At 39.0% G+C, this 20,841-nt stretch overlaps 1 protein-coding gene across 2 annotated transcripts in view; it reads right to left on the reverse strand.

Annotated features, from left to right (window-relative positions):
- Positions 1-468: 468 nt before the first annotated feature.
- tnfaip8l3 (tumor necrosis factor, alpha-induced protein 8-like 3) overlaps positions 469-20,841 on the reverse strand; it is a 94,126-nt gene continuing 73,753 nt past the window's right edge. For both annotated transcript variants that reach the window (XM_022687000.2, XM_022686999.2), the window contains exon 2: positions 469-5,835. In XM_022687000.2, coding sequence (XP_022542721.1) covers positions 5,273-5,773 — 501 coding nt within the window. In that variant the 5' untranslated portion in view covers positions 5,774-5,835 and the 3' untranslated portion in view covers positions 469-5,272. The remainder of the gene's footprint in view (positions 5,836-20,841) is intronic.

The raw sequence follows: 20,841 nt of genomic DNA on the forward strand, positions 1-20,841 counted from the left end.
ACTTGACCTAAGTGGCTAATTAGCAGAATCCAAACGATCTCAAATGACCAAAGGACACTCAGACAAGTTCAAAAAGAATGTTTAATTAAAGATAGTGCAGGTACACCCTGGGCTTACGATACTGGAGCTTGTGAAGTCACACACACACACTCACACACACACACACACACACATGCACACTTAACACGTGCACACACTGCAGAGGAACATGGTGTTGGTGTGAAAGTGAAATCTCTAGGAAGTAAATGCTTTAAGTGTGTTTGATTAATAAGACAAACTAATATGCCTGTACACTTGCTGGCCACTTTATCAGAAACACCTTGCTTGAAGCATTTTTTATTTTTATTTTTTGTTGTGGAATAAACCTGGTTCCAGTTTCCAAAAAGCATTTTAAGCCCTATTCGGACAGGAATAGTTTCACGGGGGGTTCTAGGGTCATTTTCTTTTTTTATAGGGGGGGGGGGGGGGGGGGGGGTCCTCTGTTATTTTATTCCAGTCCAGAACGACCATATATGTGTTTTTCTCAGAAGTACTCTGAGAAAATTACAGGCTGAATTATCTACAGTTTTTGCTGAACTATTAATAAAATGGCTATTTTATTTCATTTATTTATTTATTTTTAAATAGCTATCCGCGTTTCCACGGAGATCCATGTAAAAACACAACAGCGAGTGGAAATAGAGGAGCTACTGAACGCCAAAAAAAAAAAAAAGTCACTGATCCTCATGTTTTTTTAATTGCAGTCCGGATGCAGGAGTTTTATCACTAGTAGAGTAGAAGTGCGAGATATTTTTCACAGACGTCCCCCCTGAGAAATGAATCCGGTCCAGATAGGGCTTAAGATTTAAAAGCATAGTTAATAGTAGAAAGAGAGTTTAGCGTGATGCTTACTCAACCATAAAAGAAGCATTCTGGCTTGGTATCTAGGTACACCCACATGCCAAAAATCATGGAATAGCAAGATGTAAACAGATCGTGCGTTACATTTTCCAAGGGATGGCTTGGAAATGCCCACAAGTTGCAAGGTGTTATCTTGTGAGTGAGGTCAGAAGTAAACCTGGAATTACCACCCGCAGTATGCAGCACAGTGGATGTTAATGATCAAGACTGGCGGTGTCTGGTTAGAGTTGTCTGTACAAAAAGACAAACAACTCTTGGCAGAAATCATATTCACAATCAATGGAGAATACCTCAAAATAATGCTATTTCATGGTTTGTTCAAAATGCTCCCAAACTTTTTTAATATAATTTTTTATCTAACTTTTTCTTTAACTTTATAAAATATTAAATTAAAAAAGGACCTGCTCAGGAATGTCCTCTACCATTTCTCGTCATTGTTGGTATAATGGAAGAAATTGAAAGAGGTCAGGCTCTTTATACACTGCTACTGAATCAACAACAACATTATTCTGTTTTAACCAATCGCAGTTTGATTTCACAATATAAGTGGGTGTGACCAGTTTCATCCAAAAAACAACACCATTGTAGTCCTTCTGGAAGTTCTGGATCTTAACTGACAGCATTAGCGTTACATAAACTAGTGTCTGTTACGAACTTGAGATAAAACTCATGATCTAAAACACACACAAAAAAATGTTTATATGTGCTAGCATTAGCTTAGTGCTAACATACTGACGTTAGCAGGCAACTGTACTATTGTACAGTTTTTATTTTAACAAAACCATTGGACCATCTCTAACAGTCAGATTTCAGCATGGCCGTGCTATAACTTTGTTGTTAAAGGGGTCTTAACATTGTGTAGGAAACCTTTTGTAGATTTTTATTTTATATGTAGCACAAAAAAAGGTTTACTATCATTCTTTTTTCTAGGTATTAAGTCATTTTTATTTTTTAATATTTTATAAAAAAAATAGGCATGTCTCAAATGAGCTTACGAATATACAGCTCGGGAAAAAATAAAGAGACCACTTTAGTTTCTGAAATAGTTTCTCTGATTTTGCTATTTTTAGGTTTATGTTTGAGTAAAAGAACATTTTGTTTTATTCTATAAACTACGAACATTTCTCCCAAATTCCAACAAAAAATTGTCATTTAGATTATTTATTATAATCATACAATATCTGGTGGAATAACCCTGGTTTTAAATCAGTTTTCATGCAACTTGGCATGCTCTCCTCCACCAGTCTTACACACTGCTTTTGGATAACTTTATGCCTTTACACCTGGTGCAAAAATTCAAGCAGTTCAGTTTGGTTTGATGGCTTGTGATCATCCATCTTCCTCTTGATTATATTACAGAGGAATCCACTTTGGTAAAATCAAAGAAGCTCATCATTTAAATGTGGTCTCTTATTTATTTATTTTTTTTCCAGAGCTGTACCTACACTGATGGATGTGATGGTCTGGAAGTGAAATGTGTTCAGGTAAATTTCTGGCTTGTTGCTATATTGGAAATGGAAAATAGAGGTGCACCACTGACTAATTAGAACCCTGACAACAGTCAACAATCAACAGTCAGACGGTCATTGCTATCTTGACAACACAGGTGCGCTGCAGTGCACAGACCCAACTTTTACATCAACAATAAACACAATACAGAATAAAATAATATTGTTGTTCCTATAAATGACTTGCTCACGCAACTTCACATTTCAAATGAGCAGGTCAGTTTCCTCTGTTGATGAGCGCAGAAGCACTGTGCATTTAAAATACCAACCTGCCAAAGTTAGAGCACACCTGGCTCTTAAAGAGAATTGCAAGTGACAAGCTGATTGGTTTATTTCACATTATGCCCAAAACACACCCATGACTAATAGTAAGAATTAGTACCTGCCTTTTGCTCTTTTGCAGCTGCACAAGGCATACTTTTACCATTGTTATGATAGCAAAGACACATCGACACACCCTAAATTAAGCTGTGCGGTGCATGGTTGGCGACTTGCCTATAGATCACTAAAATAGGGCTCCTAGTCTTGGTTTAATAATGAATGAGATAAAGGAAAGCTTAGGAACTATGCAGCAACAGCTGGGCTACAGTCTGTACCTGAACATCTATATTGTGGTGCTCTAAGGTAGGTCTTTCTAATAAAGTGGCCAGCTGGTGACGTACAAGTTAGGTGTTTCTAATAAAGTGTCCGCTGAGTGGAACTCAAGGGAGGTGTGTCTAATAAAGTGGGCAGTGTAGAGTGTATATTTAAAGCCTATATGGTGCACTCCACTTTTTTTTTGGCTTGCGCTTCCTGGCCTTGGGGAAAGTACTGGCCTTATTTCCAAAGGACTCTCAAAGCAACTGGAACAATCAGATCAGTGAAACTCTTCTTCATGCTGGATTGACTTCTCAAACAGGTCTATTTTCAGTTTTTCAGTATTTCCACACACACACATACACACACACACACAGCGCCAATCTGGGGTGTTACATCAATACAGCCGTATGTTTGCATTGCTGTGCCATTGTTGAGGAATAGGTAGGGGGCAATGTTGTACAGTGCACATGATGAAAATAGGTAATCACAACAGTGGGCTTCTTTCCGAACTTACACACACATACACACCTCACACACACACACACACAGAGGTTTGTATACACCCACATCAAGGCATTGTGATATCCCATCTCTCCTTCAAGGAAAGGACAGGACAGAGGAATAATAATAATAATAACAATAATAAAAGTACAGTCCAGTACCAGAAGCGAGAGAAGAGAAGAGAGGGAAAGATAGAGAGAAAGAATGCTGCAAAAAATATTTCGGTAAGTTAAATCACCCTAAATATAGAGAATGATAAAAATGGCAAAAAGCCAATATCATAAAAATGACAGACGATACAATTAAATATGCAGCCCTACATTTAGGATGATTTCACTTGCCAAGACATGGGACCACAGCCAATGAAGCTTCTAGGTATCAGGAGCCATTAGACCTGCTGAGTCTAAAGAACCATTGATCCTAATGAGACTGAGGATTGATGGCTTCCTCTCGAGTCTAAAGCACTACGGACACTACTCGGTCTAAGGAAAAGTAATTGTCTGCTCCAGAGTCTGAGAAGCCCCTACTGAGTCTGAGAATAGTCCCTACTGAATCTGAAGAATAATTTGCCCTACTGAATCTGAAGGATCATTGGGCCTACTGAATCTAAAGAATCGTTGGCCCTATTGAATCTGAAGAATCCTTGGGCCTACTGAATCTGAAGAATCGCTGGCCCCACTGAATTTGAAGAATCGTTGGCCCTACTTAATCTCAAGAATCATTGGCCCTAGTGAATTTGAAGAATCGTTGGCCCCACTGAATCTAAAGAATCACTGGTACTGCTGAATCTAAATAATCATTGGCCCCTCTAAATCTAAAGAATCATTGGCCCTACTGAATCTGAAGAAGTGTTGGACCAACTGAATCTGAAGAATCATTGGCCCAATTAAATCTGGAAAATTATTAATTCTATTGAATCTGAAGAACCACTGAAAAATCATTGGCTCTACTGAATCTGAAGAATCGTTGGCCCTTTTGAATATGAAGAATCATTGACTCTATTGAATCTGGAGAATCATTGACTTTTTTTGAATTTGGAGAATCTTTGACTCTGTTGAATCTGGAGAACCATTGACTCTTAAATATGAAGAATGGTGGACTCTATTGAATCTGAAGAATCGTTGGCCCTACTGAATCTGAAGAATCTTGGCCCAATTAATTCTATTGAATCTGAAGAATCACTGAAAAATCATTGGCCCTACTGAATCTGAAGAATTGTTGGTCCTACTGAATTTGAAGAATAGTTGGCCCTACTGATTCTGAAGAATTGTTGGCCCTTTTGAATATGAAGAATCATTGACTCTTTTGAATCTGGAGAATCATTGACTCTGTTGAATTTTGAGAATCTATGACTCTATTGAATCTATTGAATCTGGAAAATCATTGACTCTTTTAAATCTGGAGAATGGTTGACTCTATTCAATCTGAAGAATCATAGACCCTATTGAATCTGCTGAGTCTGAGGAACCATTGACTCTTTTTAAGGGACTTAAACCAAAGAGGTTTAAGGAAACATGATCCTCTAAAATCTAAAAAAAACACTGACCATAAGGGGTTGACAGACCTACTGACACTACTGAATCTAAAGACCTATTACCCTCCCAAGTAAAGGAACAGTTGGCACAGATTTTTTTTTTAGCTTTAACAGCCGTTTGCACTTTAAAACATCCTTAAAGTCACTAGGGTAAAAGGTTCTTGACACTTCCTGTCATGTTTCTTGGTCCATTTTTTTTTACAGCAAAGCAGAGAAAAGAGAGAAAGTGAAGAAGAGGAACAGATGCTGGCTAAAGTACACCCTCGTCCAGGAGTTTGTTTATGCCATCACAAATCTTCCTCAGAGAGAGTCTGTAATCCTCGGCGGTGCCGTAGAGCTCAGTGAGAAACTCCACATCTGCAAAGTGGTTGAAGACGTGGTCGATGCGGCCGTGGGATCGGGCTGTCAGGTGGTTCTCCACCAGCTCATGGAGGAGGTCCCTGCACTCAAGGAGCATCTCAGACAGGATTGAGCGGTCAAAGGTGTATTCAACCTCGTAGAAACTGACCACCGTCATGGCTGCCTGGTTCATCTTCTTTTTGAAGCGCTCCACGGTCTCCAGCTCCTCAGGCCCAAACTGATGGTTCCGGTAGAGGATGCCCACCTTCAGAGCGATCTTGATGACGTCCTTGATGATCTTGTGTGCTTCCTTCTTGCTTTTGGTGAACTCGCGACTGGCTTTGTACAGCTCGTCCAGGATACCGCTGCTGGTGTCATCCGTCAGGAGGTTGGCCACTGCCATGGTGGCCATCTTACTCAAAATCTTTTTCTGAGCCTGGAGGGCCAAGGACTTGGAGTTGAAGGTCTCTGGACCTGCAGAAAGAGAAACAGAAAAAAGGGAAATGAGTAGGTAAATAAATATAAATAAATAAAAAATACAACAGTTAGACTGTTGGGTATATTGACCTTTTAAAACCCTTCCCACTAATTAGTTATTTCTGGCTACGGTTGTACAGAATGTTGTGTGCGAATGCTGTGAATAGCTCACATATCAGTTTAAATCCAATGTCTTTTCGTCCCAAAAATTCTCTCAACACTATGGTTCATGAACAAAAGTACAGAGACTTCACCAGAAGATGAAAACCACTATTAACGAGGAGAATATACCAGGAAGACCAGGCTTAAATTTACCAAGAAGTTCAGAGAGAAGCCTGTGGACTGATTATGGCCTGAAGAGACAAAGGTGAATCCTTAAGTAATGTGATGGAAAGACTAAAGTTTGGCAAAATAAAGGATCTGCTCATGATCTTAAACATAAACAGCTCATCTGTGAAACACAGTGGAGGTAGTGTCATGGCTTGAGCTTGCATTGCTTATTCTGGGATGGTTATGCTTAATCATCAAAAGTAGTAAATAAAAGCTGAAATATTGATCTTTTTTCTCATATTAATCTTTTAATGACAAACAAAAGTGTTTTCAGTCTACAGCAGAACAAAAGGGATCAGCCTCACTGTTCAAATGCTTTTGGAAGGGTACTGTTTTCTTTAATGTTTTTTTTTTTATTATTGAGTTCGACTTTGGTGTTTGTTAGTTCTTGTTTTCTAACCGCACTTTTATTGTCTTTGTTGCATTGTTTGTTTTCATATGACTTTAATTAGTTGAATTATATAAAAAATAAAGCTGGTTTCCAAGCTTTTTTTTTTTTTGCATTTGCATCCTGCCTCCAACTCATCACAGTAAGTAATGTAAGACGGAATAGCAATCTCACAAAGTGCAAAAAAGCTTTATTGTCCCCATCTTTTTTTTTTTTGAATGAGTTGCAGGGCTAAAATGCGGGAATGTACAAATTTAATAAATTAAATTAATTTGAGAAAAGAAAAAACATGAAATATATTGGGTTCATGCTGTCTGCAATTAAATAAATGGACCAGTAAGAAAGTGGTAAGAAACACTACATTTTTTAAATGAGTGCTTTTTTATTCTATTCCAACTTTTTCTGATTTGCGGAAGTAAAGTTGGCCACAGGGCTGAGATCTAATATTCTTAAATGTATCCATTCATCTTTGAGTTGCCTGTAATAAAAAAATAAAAATAAATAAATAAATAAAATCCCTAAGTAGGAAGGAACTTTCCTGGACTATCTTTGCCAATAAAGTTTGCTCACACACACATTCATCATTTTCAAACGTCCAGCGCTAGTCTGTGTTCCTGCCAAGCTCCATATATCTGGAACTAAATAGTAGAGAAGTTTGTTTATGGCGACTGTCTCCGCGTGACGACTTCCAGTGGCTTTAGAGCTAATTCTGAGCACAGATGATCTCAGGCCAAGTATGCATGAGCTACTGCACTTAAAATGATTGAATCCTCCCACTTTAAATGATTAAATACTTTCGCCCTTTTTTTTTTTTTCCCCTCTCGACGCTGTTCAGTGTACATGCACTGAACATCTCCTTGAGCTGAATGGAAAGTGGATGTTTTGCTGCGGACTGGAAATTAAATTGGCAAAGTTTCCACAGAATCCGCTTTAGCGAAATAAATAACGTTCAGCCAAAAGTTAATGCAAACAAAGAAATAGAAAAGAAGGCAGGGTGGTAAAGTTATTAGGGTGGAACCGCTTACATAAAAAACACAAATACTTTTTTTTAACGCACTCTGGGTTTGGTTTTATTGTAGACCACAGAATGTATGCCTACAGCGCCATTTGTGTGTGTGTGTGTGTGTCTGTGTAAATGTGAGAACGGCTCCAAACCCTTGTTCCATCATTACTGAGATGATTTCTACAGTGCCCACATGACTGTAATAATATTAGCATAGTCTGCAGGATGAAACCAGAGGAAGTGTGTGTGTGTGTGTGTGAGAGAGAGGAATGCTGGTGGGTTTGGACAGTGTGTTCAGTCTGATGAGCTTTGTAATCGTCGGTTCGTACAGTGCTGGTCTGATACACAGTGAGCAGTGTAAACAGTGTAAACTCTGAGATTAACACAGAGACATCACAGACAGCTTATATACACCAGCTAACATCCAGACATCAGGCTTCTTCAGTATACTGTACTGTAGTCCATGTTTATAGATGTTTATAGATAACAGTGTTGTTGGAAATGTACAAGCACAATTACATGCTGCTCCACATGATATATAATATATACCAGTGGCGTGCAGTGAATATAGTGGGTACCCCTTCTGAAAACACCCCCCCCCCCCCCCAACACAGCACCACCACCCCCGGCCGCCCATCAATCAACATATAGATAAGAACTACAACAACTACATATTCTCTGTCTTGACTGAGTTACATGAACTTAATACACATCAACAGCCCACAAATACAACTACAAACCACAAAAATATACTTATAAAGAGCAAACATGTAATTGTCAACTGCAGTCACACAAAATAAACCCAGAAATGAATCGGGAGATAATTATTCATGATTTAAAAGGAACGAGTAAAACGATTTCCTCAATGGCACACTTGAAATGGAAGTGAAAGCATCTGCATTTAAACCACTCAGAAAAGTCCATCACACTTGTTACAGAGTAAATGGAACTGTTTAGCGTCCACCTCCAGCTGTGGGAGCATTTGTTTTCGTTTGGAGAAGCTTAGAGAGGTCATAACTGATCTGCTTCTTCTCAAATTCCTTAAAGTGCAATGAAAACAGACAGGCTGTATTACAGAAACACCTACGGACCATTTGGAGAGGTTTCCTACCGCCTACACGTCCAACAACACAGTGAAATACTGTATAAATATATATATATATATATATATATATATATATATATTTCTCAGACACTCGCAGATAGCATGCATGTCCATTACGTAATAGCAATTGATTCCTGACAGATTTATGATTTTCACTGTTATTATAAGAGCTATAAAGACACCTGTGCACCTGTCCCATGTGGGCTACCACTGTGAGTGGTATTTGAATGAGCTATGTGTGTGTGTGCATGTGTCTGTATTTATATCATTGTGGGATTATATCCGCCTCCCTCCACCCATCACATCCACATTTTGAACAGTAAGCGGCTATGGGGACATTTAACGGCTCTCCCAGAGGGATAAATGCATCCAATCCCCCCAACAAACACACACACACACACACCAATACACAGTGTGTGTGTGTGTGTCTAAGTGTGTTTGCTGGGAGAATGCTATGTACATTTGCTGTGCCGCTAAAACTGTGGGAGGCGTAGGTTCGCGTGTGTTTTTATTTAGATACCATCCATTTCCAATTTACCCACTGTAATCAAACACACACACACACACACACACACTTGGTTTTGCTATTCTTGTGAGGACCTTTTTTCCACATGTTAATACCAACTGTAGCTAATCTATAGTACATATCTACATCTAATCCTAACCCTTACCCTAAACTCAAAGACCAAAAAGTATGTTATTTTACCCTTTTCTAATTAAAGTATATTATTTTGTAAAAAAAAAAAAAAAGAAAACGTCCCCATAAACCAACAAAGTATGACTTTTCACTATGGTTGTGAGGACATCTGGTCCTCACAAAGGTAGCAAAACATGCACACAAAAAACACATACTGTCTTGCTGCCCTAGCATGTCTCCTTCTCCACCACGCCACACACACACAGATAAAACCCGTACGTCTTACACAGCACATAAGCACACCGCAGAGCTTTGAAACCAAACGCCTGCAGATCTGGGATCAGTTTGCCCAGCTTTCCAGCGCTCCAGCTCTGGGGTGAAAACTCTAAAGTGCATTTAGTGGTTTTCCTGCCTCAGAGCGGCTGATTCATGAACATTCAGCTCATGAAAAATAAGTAGCAGGGTCGGAGCGCAGAAAACACTCCCATTTTGTTGTGGCTGTCTCGGGCTTTGATGTGTTTTAAGGTCAACTTGAAATCAAAATGGAACTATTTTTTTTTGCAGCCTTATATCATAGACTTGATCTGATTAAGCACAGTTCTTTAGTTTTTTGGCAATTTAAACCCAACTTTAATCCAGAAAAGGTTGGGGAAATATTGAATATGCGCAAACATGTAGTGTAGTTTAATTTGATTTTATTGGATTGTGGACAGAATGAATCCTGAATGAATTAACTAACTGTGATGGTCTACAGCAGTTATGATTAAATATTTAAATGTAATACTTTTTACCATTTATCAATTTCCCATTTCCTGCTTTTCACTTATTTTAAAAAGGTTGTTCAACACCTTATTGTACATACAATAGTGGCTTAATTCAATGACTATTTTAGAATCAATATATTCTTATTTATATGGTTAATACAGGGGTTGGACAATGAAACCTGTCATTTTAGTGTGGGAGGTTTCATGGCTAAATTGGAGCAGCCTGGTGGTCAATCTTCATTAATTGCACATTGCAGCAGTAAGAGCAGAGTGTGAAGGTTCAATTAGCAGGGTAAGAGCACAGTTTTACTCAAAATATTGCAATGCACACAACATTATGGGTGACATAATTATGAGTTCAAAAGAGGACAAATTGTTGGTGCACGTCTTGCTGGAGCATCTGTGACCAAGACAGCAAGTCTTTGTGATGCATCAAGAGCCACAGTATCCAGGGTAACGTCAGTATACCACCAAGAAGGACCAACCACATCCAACAGGATTAACTGTGGATGCTGTAAGAGGAAACTGTCTGAAAGGGATGCTCGGGTGCTAACCCCGATTGTGTCCAAAACACATAAAACCACGGCTGATCAAATCACGGCAGAATTCAATGTGCACCTCAACTCTCCTGTTTCCACCAGAACTGTCCGTCACCACAATCAATTATTGTGGTCTAAAACCAGGTGTTTCAGTTTCATTGTCTAAACCCTGTATATTAAATACTATCTGATATATTACATTATGTTATACCGATATACTCTCTAGTCTCTCTAATTCTTTATACATGTCTTCTCAACTATGTGTCAGCTTATAGCGAACCATCTTGGAGCCTGAACTCTGCCAAGACTTTATTCCATGTTTATAAATAACAGTGCGTCATACTCACTTAGGAAGTGAGATTATTCCGGGTGAGAGAGACAAACTGGGTAAATCTGATCACTTTAACAGTCAGGCTGTGATGAATTCTCCACAGGAGAATAGTGATGAGTGAAGGAACTGGAGGCTCTGAGGGACAGACTGAGCGTTCATTAGTCACGCTGACAGAAATCGAAGTGCAAATGACATGAGTGTTCATATATCGTTGGAAAAGGCCAGCCTTGTGCGGTTCAGTCCGAGTCCTGTTCAGTCCTACACTTGTAAGCGGTACTGATCCGAGTGTCGGGAGGGTCGGGCCGAACAGCCGTGATCCTACAGCGTCTGCTGCCTAAATTGAACTCTGCCACATGGGAGACATTTATTTTACACACGTCAGTCTGAAGTTCAGATGCTGATCATGTTGACTCAGGCGAACATGTCACTAATGACATTTACACACGCGTAAGCGGATATGAACGGTGTAGCCGACGTGCTGCGACGGCATATTAATTTCTGTTGGAGTTTTTTATCATAATATTAAACAAGAAGAGTCATTAAAAGGGGGGGGGGGGGGAGACTTAATTTAGTCCCTAAAGATAGGTCATTAAAGTGACACACACTGGCAAAAATAACACTGGAGCAATGAGACTAATGTCTGGATACCAGCTAATTCATTCGCTTTTTTTTAATTTTTTTGTTTTGTTTTGTTTAATCTAATCTAATCAACTGCTGTGGATTTCCATTGTCTACCTGTTTATCATCTGTTATATTTAGTCAGTGGCGTGCAGCAAATATAGTGGGTACCCCTTCTGCAACCACCCCCCCCATTACCCCTCCTTCCAGCCGACCAACACATAAATAAATATTACAATAACTACATATTCTCTCTCTTGACTTATAGTTATATTAACTTAATACACATTAACAGCCCACAAATACAACAGCTACAAACTACAAAAGTATACAATAGACCACAACAATCAATGCTTAATTTTCCTACAAGTACAACCGTTCAACAAAGATCACTCATTTGTATGTGTACAGGACACCAGGGAAGCCAAAACATTAGGTACACATAAAAACTCACCAGTCAGGTGGCCTATTATTGTGATTTAGTTGCACATTAAAGAGCAGCCTTAAAAAAGGCTTTTTAATATGATGTGACACAATATCTGTCTGATTTACAGCCGCAATTCCGTGATAGTTCTCTAACTATTGAATTAATCCAGCATGAGCTCCGTTTATGACTAAGCAACGCCTAACACTTTCAACACAGCGCTGAGAAGGGGTTACACAGCCATGGCCCCGCCCCGTAGTGAAAATCATGAATCTGATTGGTTAGACTTGCTTCAACTTTGCTAACAGATTGATTACTACACCCTTCTTAAAATCAGCAGAAGGGTCACGCAGTCATGTGGGGGCAGAAGCCATTTTAAAAAGCTCTGACTGGTTAAAACTGCTGTCAGTCAGATAAGAGCCCTGTAGCAACTGAAAAACACAGACTAATGCTTTGAATCAGTTGCTGTTTTTTTTTTGTTAATTTATAAAATAAATTCTTACACTTACAATAGCTATAATATATATTTCCTCATTAAAAATGACATTATTTACATGCATTTATTGTCACCCCTTCTCTGAAGGGTTAGAAGGGCCTCACTGCACACCACTGTATTTAGTACACCAGTGACGACTTTCTTGCCTGTTGATTTGGCTGTGGGAAATATTTCTGCAATGGTTCTGATTGATTTCTCTACTTCTCTCAGCTTCACAGCTGCTTGTTTTTCACCCATAGACTCTCACAGCTCTCTGATTTTTATGTTGGTTACTTCTCTAACTATAAACGCACAGTCTCAATAAATGCACAGGTTCAATACTTAATATTTAGTACACCAGTGACGACTTTCTTCTTCAGGACTTTCCAAACAGTTGATCTGGCTATAAACAATATATTTGTGCTCTAATGGGTCTGATTGATTTTTCTACTTCTCTCAGTTTCACAGATGCTTGTTTTTCACCCATAGACTCTCACAGCTCTCTGTTTTTTTGTTGGTTAATCCTCCAACTATAAACGCACAGTCTCAATAAACGCACAGGTTCAATACTTTTGCTCACAATAAAAATGGGTGGGTTCAGACAGAATGTTCGGAATCTTCTACACTGTGTCTTAGATCCAGATGTTGATACGCGAAAATAAAAGCTGAAATGTTAATCTCTTGTCTTATATTCATCTTTTAACGTCAAATTTAAATATATAAGCATTTAAATGTTTAAGCATATTTCCTATTACAGTAAGAAATACAGCTTTTCAGTATCGTTTCTCGTCCAACATGAACTCCTGAAGATATAGGTGTTTAATATCAAGCAGAAAATTGACGACAAAGAGACTTGATTGGTAAGGCAAGGGTTAAAGACATTAAACGTTTAGGTTTATCACATCCCAAAGTCTCTCTCTCTTTCTCTCTCTCTCTTGCTCTAAAAAAATCGATTTAGGGGATATTGTACATAATTGGCAGCCATCAAGGAGACTTCCGCAACTTCAGTGAGAGGTGGATTGTCGAGCATTCAGCAACTATAAAGCATAAATCAGGTGAAAACCTTCATGAGGATAGCAATGAGAGAGAGAGAGAGAGAGTGTGTGTGTGTGTGTGTGTGTGTTTTTGTGAGGGAAGCTTAAGCAAGATTGAGACAGGCTACCTGTGTCCTCCAAAGTAAAGCTTAACTAATTTGAATTATTTATATTTGTAATGGAGTATAATACATTATTTATAATATTCACAAATGCATTTGGATAAGATTAATTGCCACTGAGTCATTGCCTGAAGTTTAGGAAGTTCTCTAACGGAGGAAAAGTTGAGAGCACTGTAAGTACAGTAAGTAAGTACAGGTGTGTCCACCTTTAATGTCATTTAATGTCTTTTTTCAGTTGTGGTTAATTCATACTGCAAATTCTCTATAAGTATTTATCAGTGGTGTGCAGTTAATCTAGTGGGTACCCCTTCGGCAACACCACACCCTCGCCAACATACACGTTGGATGAATATTACAATAACTACATATTCATATATTCTCTGTCTTGACTTATATATATATATATATATATATATATATATATATATTGTTATAGGAACTTAATACACATTAACCGCCCACAAACACAGCTACAAACTACAAGAATATCATCAGTGCCACAACAATCAGTGCTTAATGTTCCTGCAAGTACCGCTGTTCAACCAAGATCACTCATTTGTATGACGACAGTACGCCAGAGCAGCCAAAACAAGTACTAGGTGTGTCACAATTTCGATATTTTATCGAAATCAATTGAAATTATGTCATGGTCTCGAGGATCGAAGTCAAAAAGAGGATGGACTATCCCTCCCTCTAAGCTGCGCAAATGGCGCAGCACACTGTAGCCGATGCCGCGGACATTGTGAGTGCTGAAAGAGCAGCTCTTTCTCCAGAGAATGTGGACATTCTCATCTTCTTAAAGAAAAACCTGAAAATATATATAAAAAAAAGTTGTTTTGTCTAGCCTCAAATATGTTAATAGTTTTGGTACCTTAAGGAGCATCTTTCTCTCAGATAAAGTTGATAATATATCTTTATTAAAGAAAAAAAACTTTTTTTTTTCATTCTCAGGGTTCAAATCTTATTTTTCGTGTTTAACTGTTATAGTAGGATAGAGTTCAGTTTATTAAGGCTCTAATTGTTCTATTATTTTTTACATGACTGTTCCTGTATTTTTGTATTATTTATTTTGTTATGTTGCACATTGCTGTTTTAATAGTGCACACTGCTGCTACCAAAAAAAGCCACTAGGTGGCACTACATATATATCTTTATTAAATTATTTAAATTTGACCATTAATGCCTAATGTGGTGTATTACAGATCACTTGTATCACTTTGCATCACTTATATCAAGTCCACCTTTTAAAATAAGATATTGTAAATTTGATGAATCAAACCAATGTGTGTGCGTAATGGTGATGTGTGCGTAATGGTGATGAGAGGGAGTACAGAACCCTGGTTGAGGAATTTGTGATGTGGTGCAAGATGAACCATCTGCAGCTGAACATCTCCAAAACCAAGGAGATGTGCATAGACTTCAGGAGGTCCAGGCCCTCTGCTCAGCGGCCAATCTCCATCGAGGGGGTCGACGTGGAGGTGGTCAAATCCTACAAATACCTTGGTGTGCACCTGGACGACAGGCTGGACTGGTCAGTGAACACTGACTCCCTCTACAGGAAGGCTCAGAGCAGACTGTACTTCCTAAGAAGGCTCAGGGCTTTCAACATCTGCCAGAAACTCCTCCTGATGTTCTACCAGTCTGTGGTAGCCAGCGTCCTCTTTTACACTGTTGTGTGTTGGGGAGGCAGCATCAGCAAGAGGGATGCTGAACGACTGGACAGGCTGGTGAGGAAAGCTGGTTCTGTGCTGGGATTAGAGCTGGAGTCCTTAACACCACTGGCAGAGAGGAGAGCCCTCAGCAAGCTGCTGAACATCATGGACAATGTTCACCACCCTCTGCACAGCACCATCACCAGGCAGAGGAGCTCATTCAGCGGCAGACTGCTGTCCCAGTCCTGCTCCACAGACAGACTCCGAAAGTCTTTTGTTCCTCAGGCCATAAGACTGTTCAACTCCTCTCAGCACAGCAAACTAAAGACTCTGTGAAACTTTTTCATTCCGGCCACTCTGGCCACACCATGGACACACCCCCAGCTATGGACACACTCTCAGACTTGCTGATGCCTAGAACACTTTTTATAGTTCTACCATATTTTGCACTAGTAGTTCATTCACTAGTTAATTCATCTACTGTTTACGTATCTTTTGCACTGTTTACGTATCTTTTGCACTGCTTAATTTAATTTAAATTATTATATAACTGTATTTGCACTTTCTGTTTGGCTGACATCAGTTATCCTCACATTATGCACATCAACTGGTGTTCACTGTCTATTGTGTTCAACTGCACTACCTCCATTCTCCATCTCCATTACACACACACACACGAAGACTGTACATTTACACTGTATATTCTATTTCTTATTTGATTGTATTTATATGTATCTTTACATTTTATATTTTATCTTTTTTAACTTTGTGTATTGTGTAACCTGCTGCTGGATGCCAAGAATTTCCCCCCAGGGATCAATAAAGTATCTATCAATGACTGACCATATACTAATCTAAAACTGGCATAGACCTCTCTGCTGTAAAAAAATAATAAAAAAAGAGAAAATTTTGAATCGAATCGTGACCCTAAAATCGGAAATAAAATCGAATCGAGGATTAAGAGAATCGTGACACCCCTATTAAGTACACACAAAAACTCAGTTAGACGACATATTTTTTTGAATTAGTTTCACATTGAAGGACAGCCTTTAAAAAGGCTTTTTAATTAAACACGACAATCTTTCTTATTTACAGTCGCAATTCCATGATGAACTATTGAATTAATCCAGCATGAGCTCCGTTTATGACTAAGCAATGTGCAACACCTTCATCACAGCTCTGAGAAGGGGTTAGATAGCCATGGCCCCGCCCCCGTAGTGAAAATCATTATTCTGATTGGTTAAATTGTTCTATGACTTTGCTAACAGACTCATTACTCATTACTACACCCTTCAAAAAAATCAGCAGAAGGGGCACGCAGACACGGAGGAGGAGTTTTGATTGGTTAGAACAGCTGTCAGTCAGATAAGAGTCCCGTAGCAACTAAAAAAACCCAGACTAATGCTTTGAATTAGTTGCTATTTTTTTATTTTAGTTAATTTATTAAATATATGCTTATCGTTCACAATAACTATAATATATATATATATTTCCTGATTAAATATTATGTAATGATTTACATGCACCTATTGTCACCTATATATAGAAGGGCCTCACTGCACACCACTATTTATATTATACACAATACAGAGATCTGCTTCATTTCTCCTGAAAAAAATTTCCAATGGGGTTTAAGTGTGTGTGTGTGTGTGTGTGTGATTGTAAAAAGGTCCGGAACTGCTGACCCTCCGACCCTGCCCTCAATGTAAACGTGACCTTCCTGTGAAGTGTTTTATGATTCAGGAGCTGCAAACATAGAACCACACGGCGTCTACATGTCCATACATACTAATACACACTCACAGAGATGTAACCTCAGCCTGGTTTTTCAGATATTTGATCCAGACTGGAGGTGCTGTAGAGGAGTTTTGAGAGTGGAAACATCTCAGTCGCTATACTATAATGATTTTCTGTTGACCTGGCTTGACTTTATTGACCCATCTGGTGGGAACATATTGTACTTTCCATTTGAGCAGTAATGTGGCTGTCCATACCTTATTATTAACACCTACACACACACGCTTTCATGCAATTATCTAATCAGCCTACCATTGTTGCAGCAGTGCAATGCATACAGCCATGTGGACAGGTCGAGCCAGCATCTTTAGGACAGGTTTATTTTAACCATCAGAATGGGAAAAATGTGGCAGACAAATGTTTCACATTGTTTTATACGCTTTACACTGACAAAAATAATGCACCTGGATTTGTGCAAAACTTGTATCAGGAACATATGTAAGGATACCGTATTTTTTGCACTATTAGCCTCACTTAAAAACTTTTAATTTGACCAAAAATGCACCTAACTTTAATCCAATGCACCTTATGTATGAGTTTAAACAGTCAGGTTGTAAGAAGCAGTAAAGCCACTCCACTGAAGTACAGCATTAAACAGGAGTTTCAGTGAAATTTCTCTGGAGCAGTATTAGCATTTGCTGCTAATTGTATCGTTAGCTCTTTCGCCATTCAGAGGCAAGTATTATCACCCTGTAGCCTGCTGTTAACCATGGCTTGGACTGCTGGAGCAACATTAGCCTTAGCCGCTAACGCTGCTAACCTAGCTCTTTTACCATTCAGAGGTGAATATATCGGACTGTAGCCCGCATGTTTACCGTGATAAAATAAGCTACGTGGGACAAACCGCAAGCTAATATCACCCTATGCTTACTGGAACACTCAGGGATCCTCAGTGTAGCGCTGCCGGGCAGCATTTACTTCCGTTAACTGTGGGTAGCACTAGCAGTTAGCCGCTAATACTAATGCTGCTGCCCCTAGCCTTAGTAAATTTTTTTAATCTAAGCTTTACTCACACAAATAAGCCGTTATTAGGAGAGAAATCTGTGTAGATTAACACTCAGCATTCGTTTGACTTTACAAGAAAATGTTTGAGATGTGCACTGATTGTGCGCCTTATAATTCAGTGCATCTTATAGTGCAAAAAATACAGTAGTTTACTTCTTGGTAAGAGATCACTGACTGCTAGAAATGCTTCTCCAATGCACACAGATATTTTGACATCTAAAATGTCCGTCAGCCAGTTACCTTTTATCTTCTTTTGCAAAGCAACAGCAATTCCAAGTTCTGTTTGAAATTATATTGCATTTAGTGGACGTTTTTATCGAAAGCAACTTACAAATAATGAGGTACATAAGAAATAAACACCATAAAAATCCAAGGCAAAACATAAAAACCTTTAGCAGGGCCTTAAGAAGGCCAGAAAGATAATATTGGAATAGAGGAGGAAAGGAGGAGGGGTAGCTAGCTAGGGGTAGTAGAAGGTAGTTAGTCAGAGGTGTTAGGAGAGTAAGTGCTCTTTGAAGAGCTCAGTCTTCAGGAGTTTATTAAAGATAGTGAGAGATTCTCCTGATCTGGTAGTAGAAGGTAGTTAGTTAGAGGTGTTAGGAGAGTAAGTGCTCTTTGAAGAGCTCTGTCTTCAGGAGTTTATTAAAGATAGTGAGAGATTCTCCTGATCTGGTAGTAGAAGGTAGTTAGTTAGAGGTGTTAGGAGAGTAAGTGCTCTTTGAAAAGCTCTGTCTTCAGGAGTTTATTAAAGATAGTGAGAGATTCTCCTGATCTGGTAGTAGAAGGTAGTTAGTTAGAGGTGTTTGGAGAGTAAGTGCTTTTTGAAGAGCTCTGTCTTCAGGAGTTTATTAAAGATAGAGAGAGATTCTCCTGATCTGGTAGTAGAAGGTATTTAGTTAGAGGTGTTAGGAGAGTACGTGCTCTTTGAAGAGCTCTGTCTTCAGGAGTTTATTAAAGATAGTGAGAGATTCTCCTGATCTGGTAGTAGAAGGTAGTTAGTTAGAGGTGTTTGGAGAGTAAGTGCTTTTTGAAGAGCTCTTTCTTCAGGATGTTCTTACAGAACAAGTATGCCTCTGTACAGTGAACTGTGTCAAGTATCCAGGTTAGAGGATTACAGCAGGCTACTGAAGCCTCATTTGTACAGTTTTCCCAATAAACATATCATTTAGACCCAATATTGTAATCATTGCATTTACACATTTCATTCCAACAATATTTTCTAGCTGTGTAATGTATTTTTCGAGATTTCAAAAAATGCAAAAATCCAAGAAACTGATCAGCCAGCCAGCTCTTACGAACCAGAATTCCATGCAATCCCCACTGAGTAGCCAGAACTCCAAGCAATCACAACTCAGTAGCCAGAATTCCAGCCACTCAGCCCTTGGTTAGAGGGCATACCAGCTAATCCCCATTCAGCAGCCAGAATGCCAGACAACCAACATTTAGTTACCAGAATGCCAGCCAATTAGAAAACAAGCCAATCAGCACTCATTGTTGCCAGAACCAGTTTGATGCCCAGGCACAAAGATGCTACCTGCTGCACCACTGCCCTGCCCTAGAAATAATTCAGAACTATTTCTTACAAATAAATTATTCACTGCATAATTTGTTAGGTAAATTGTTCACTGCATGTTCTTTTCCTGGATCTGTGAAAGAACAAGTTTGTGTGTGTGTGTGTATGTGTGTGCGCATGTGTGTGTGTGTGTTTCAGCACCTGCTGGACTAGCATGCTATGCTTTAAGGTGTGTGTGTGTATGATGGTGTTTGACTCTGCAGGACACGTGCACTTACACTTCTGTATCTGCATGTAATCCAAAGGCAGCTTTGGGAATTGATGCCAGGATTGGTCCTGATTTGCATATGATTTGCATGCAGAGCAAAGTCTGTTCACTGAGTCTCTGTGTTGGAGTTTCCGCGTGTGACTGTGTGTGTGTGTGTGTGTGTGTGTGTGTGTGTGTGTGTGTGTGTGTGTGTGTGTGTGTGTGAGAGAGTGTTTGTGTATGTGTGTGTGTGTGTGTGTGAGAGAGTGTGTGTGTGTGTGTGTGTGTGTGTCAGTGGATGTCAGTTGTGAGGTTTTATGCAGTTTATTGGTTTATTATAATATGATTATATCATAAAATGTTTAGTGTTTTTCTTATTTTGCATTTTTCTGTGTGTGTGTGTGGGTGTGGTATTTGTGGTATTGATATGTGTCTGAAGCTCTTTGTTTTCTGGTCTGGGTTGATGATGTAAGTGCGATGAGTCAGTGAGGCCGATTCCAATACACACACACACACACACACACACACTGCCCTCAGGCAAACCAGTGTCAAGCCGTTACACCACCCGTCATATACTCTCACTCTCTCTCTCTCTCTGTTTGACTCTTGCTCTCTCTGTCAATCTGTGATGTGATGGTGTGAAAAAGAGTGATGGAGAACTGTGAAAACGGGATAAGAAGAGTTGTGAGTTGTGAGTTGTGTGTGTGTTTGTGTGTACATCTTAGGATGATATAAAATTAATGTGTAATTAATGTGTGGAATAATGTTTGGAACAGTAAGCACAAATGAATAATTCATAACAACAAACATTTCATAGTAGATAATAAATAAGATAAAGAACAAATTATAGTGGCTATCGAAAAATTATTAGTATTGAAACATTTTAGCAATCTATAGGTGAGCTAGATTGGTCAACTGTCAAGCCATCATCGCTAGGATTGATTTACGGTGCATCAGTGTGTCTTTTCTATCGTAACGACAGGTAAAGTACACCTTGCGCGGCTTGAAACTCGCAAAAG

Source organism: Astyanax mexicanus, chromosome 9 (genome assembly GCF_023375975.1).
Source record: "Astyanax mexicanus isolate ESR-SI-001 chromosome 9, AstMex3_surface, whole genome shotgun sequence".
Taxonomy (NCBI): domain Eukaryota; kingdom Metazoa; phylum Chordata; class Actinopteri; order Characiformes; family Acestrorhamphidae; genus Astyanax; species Astyanax mexicanus.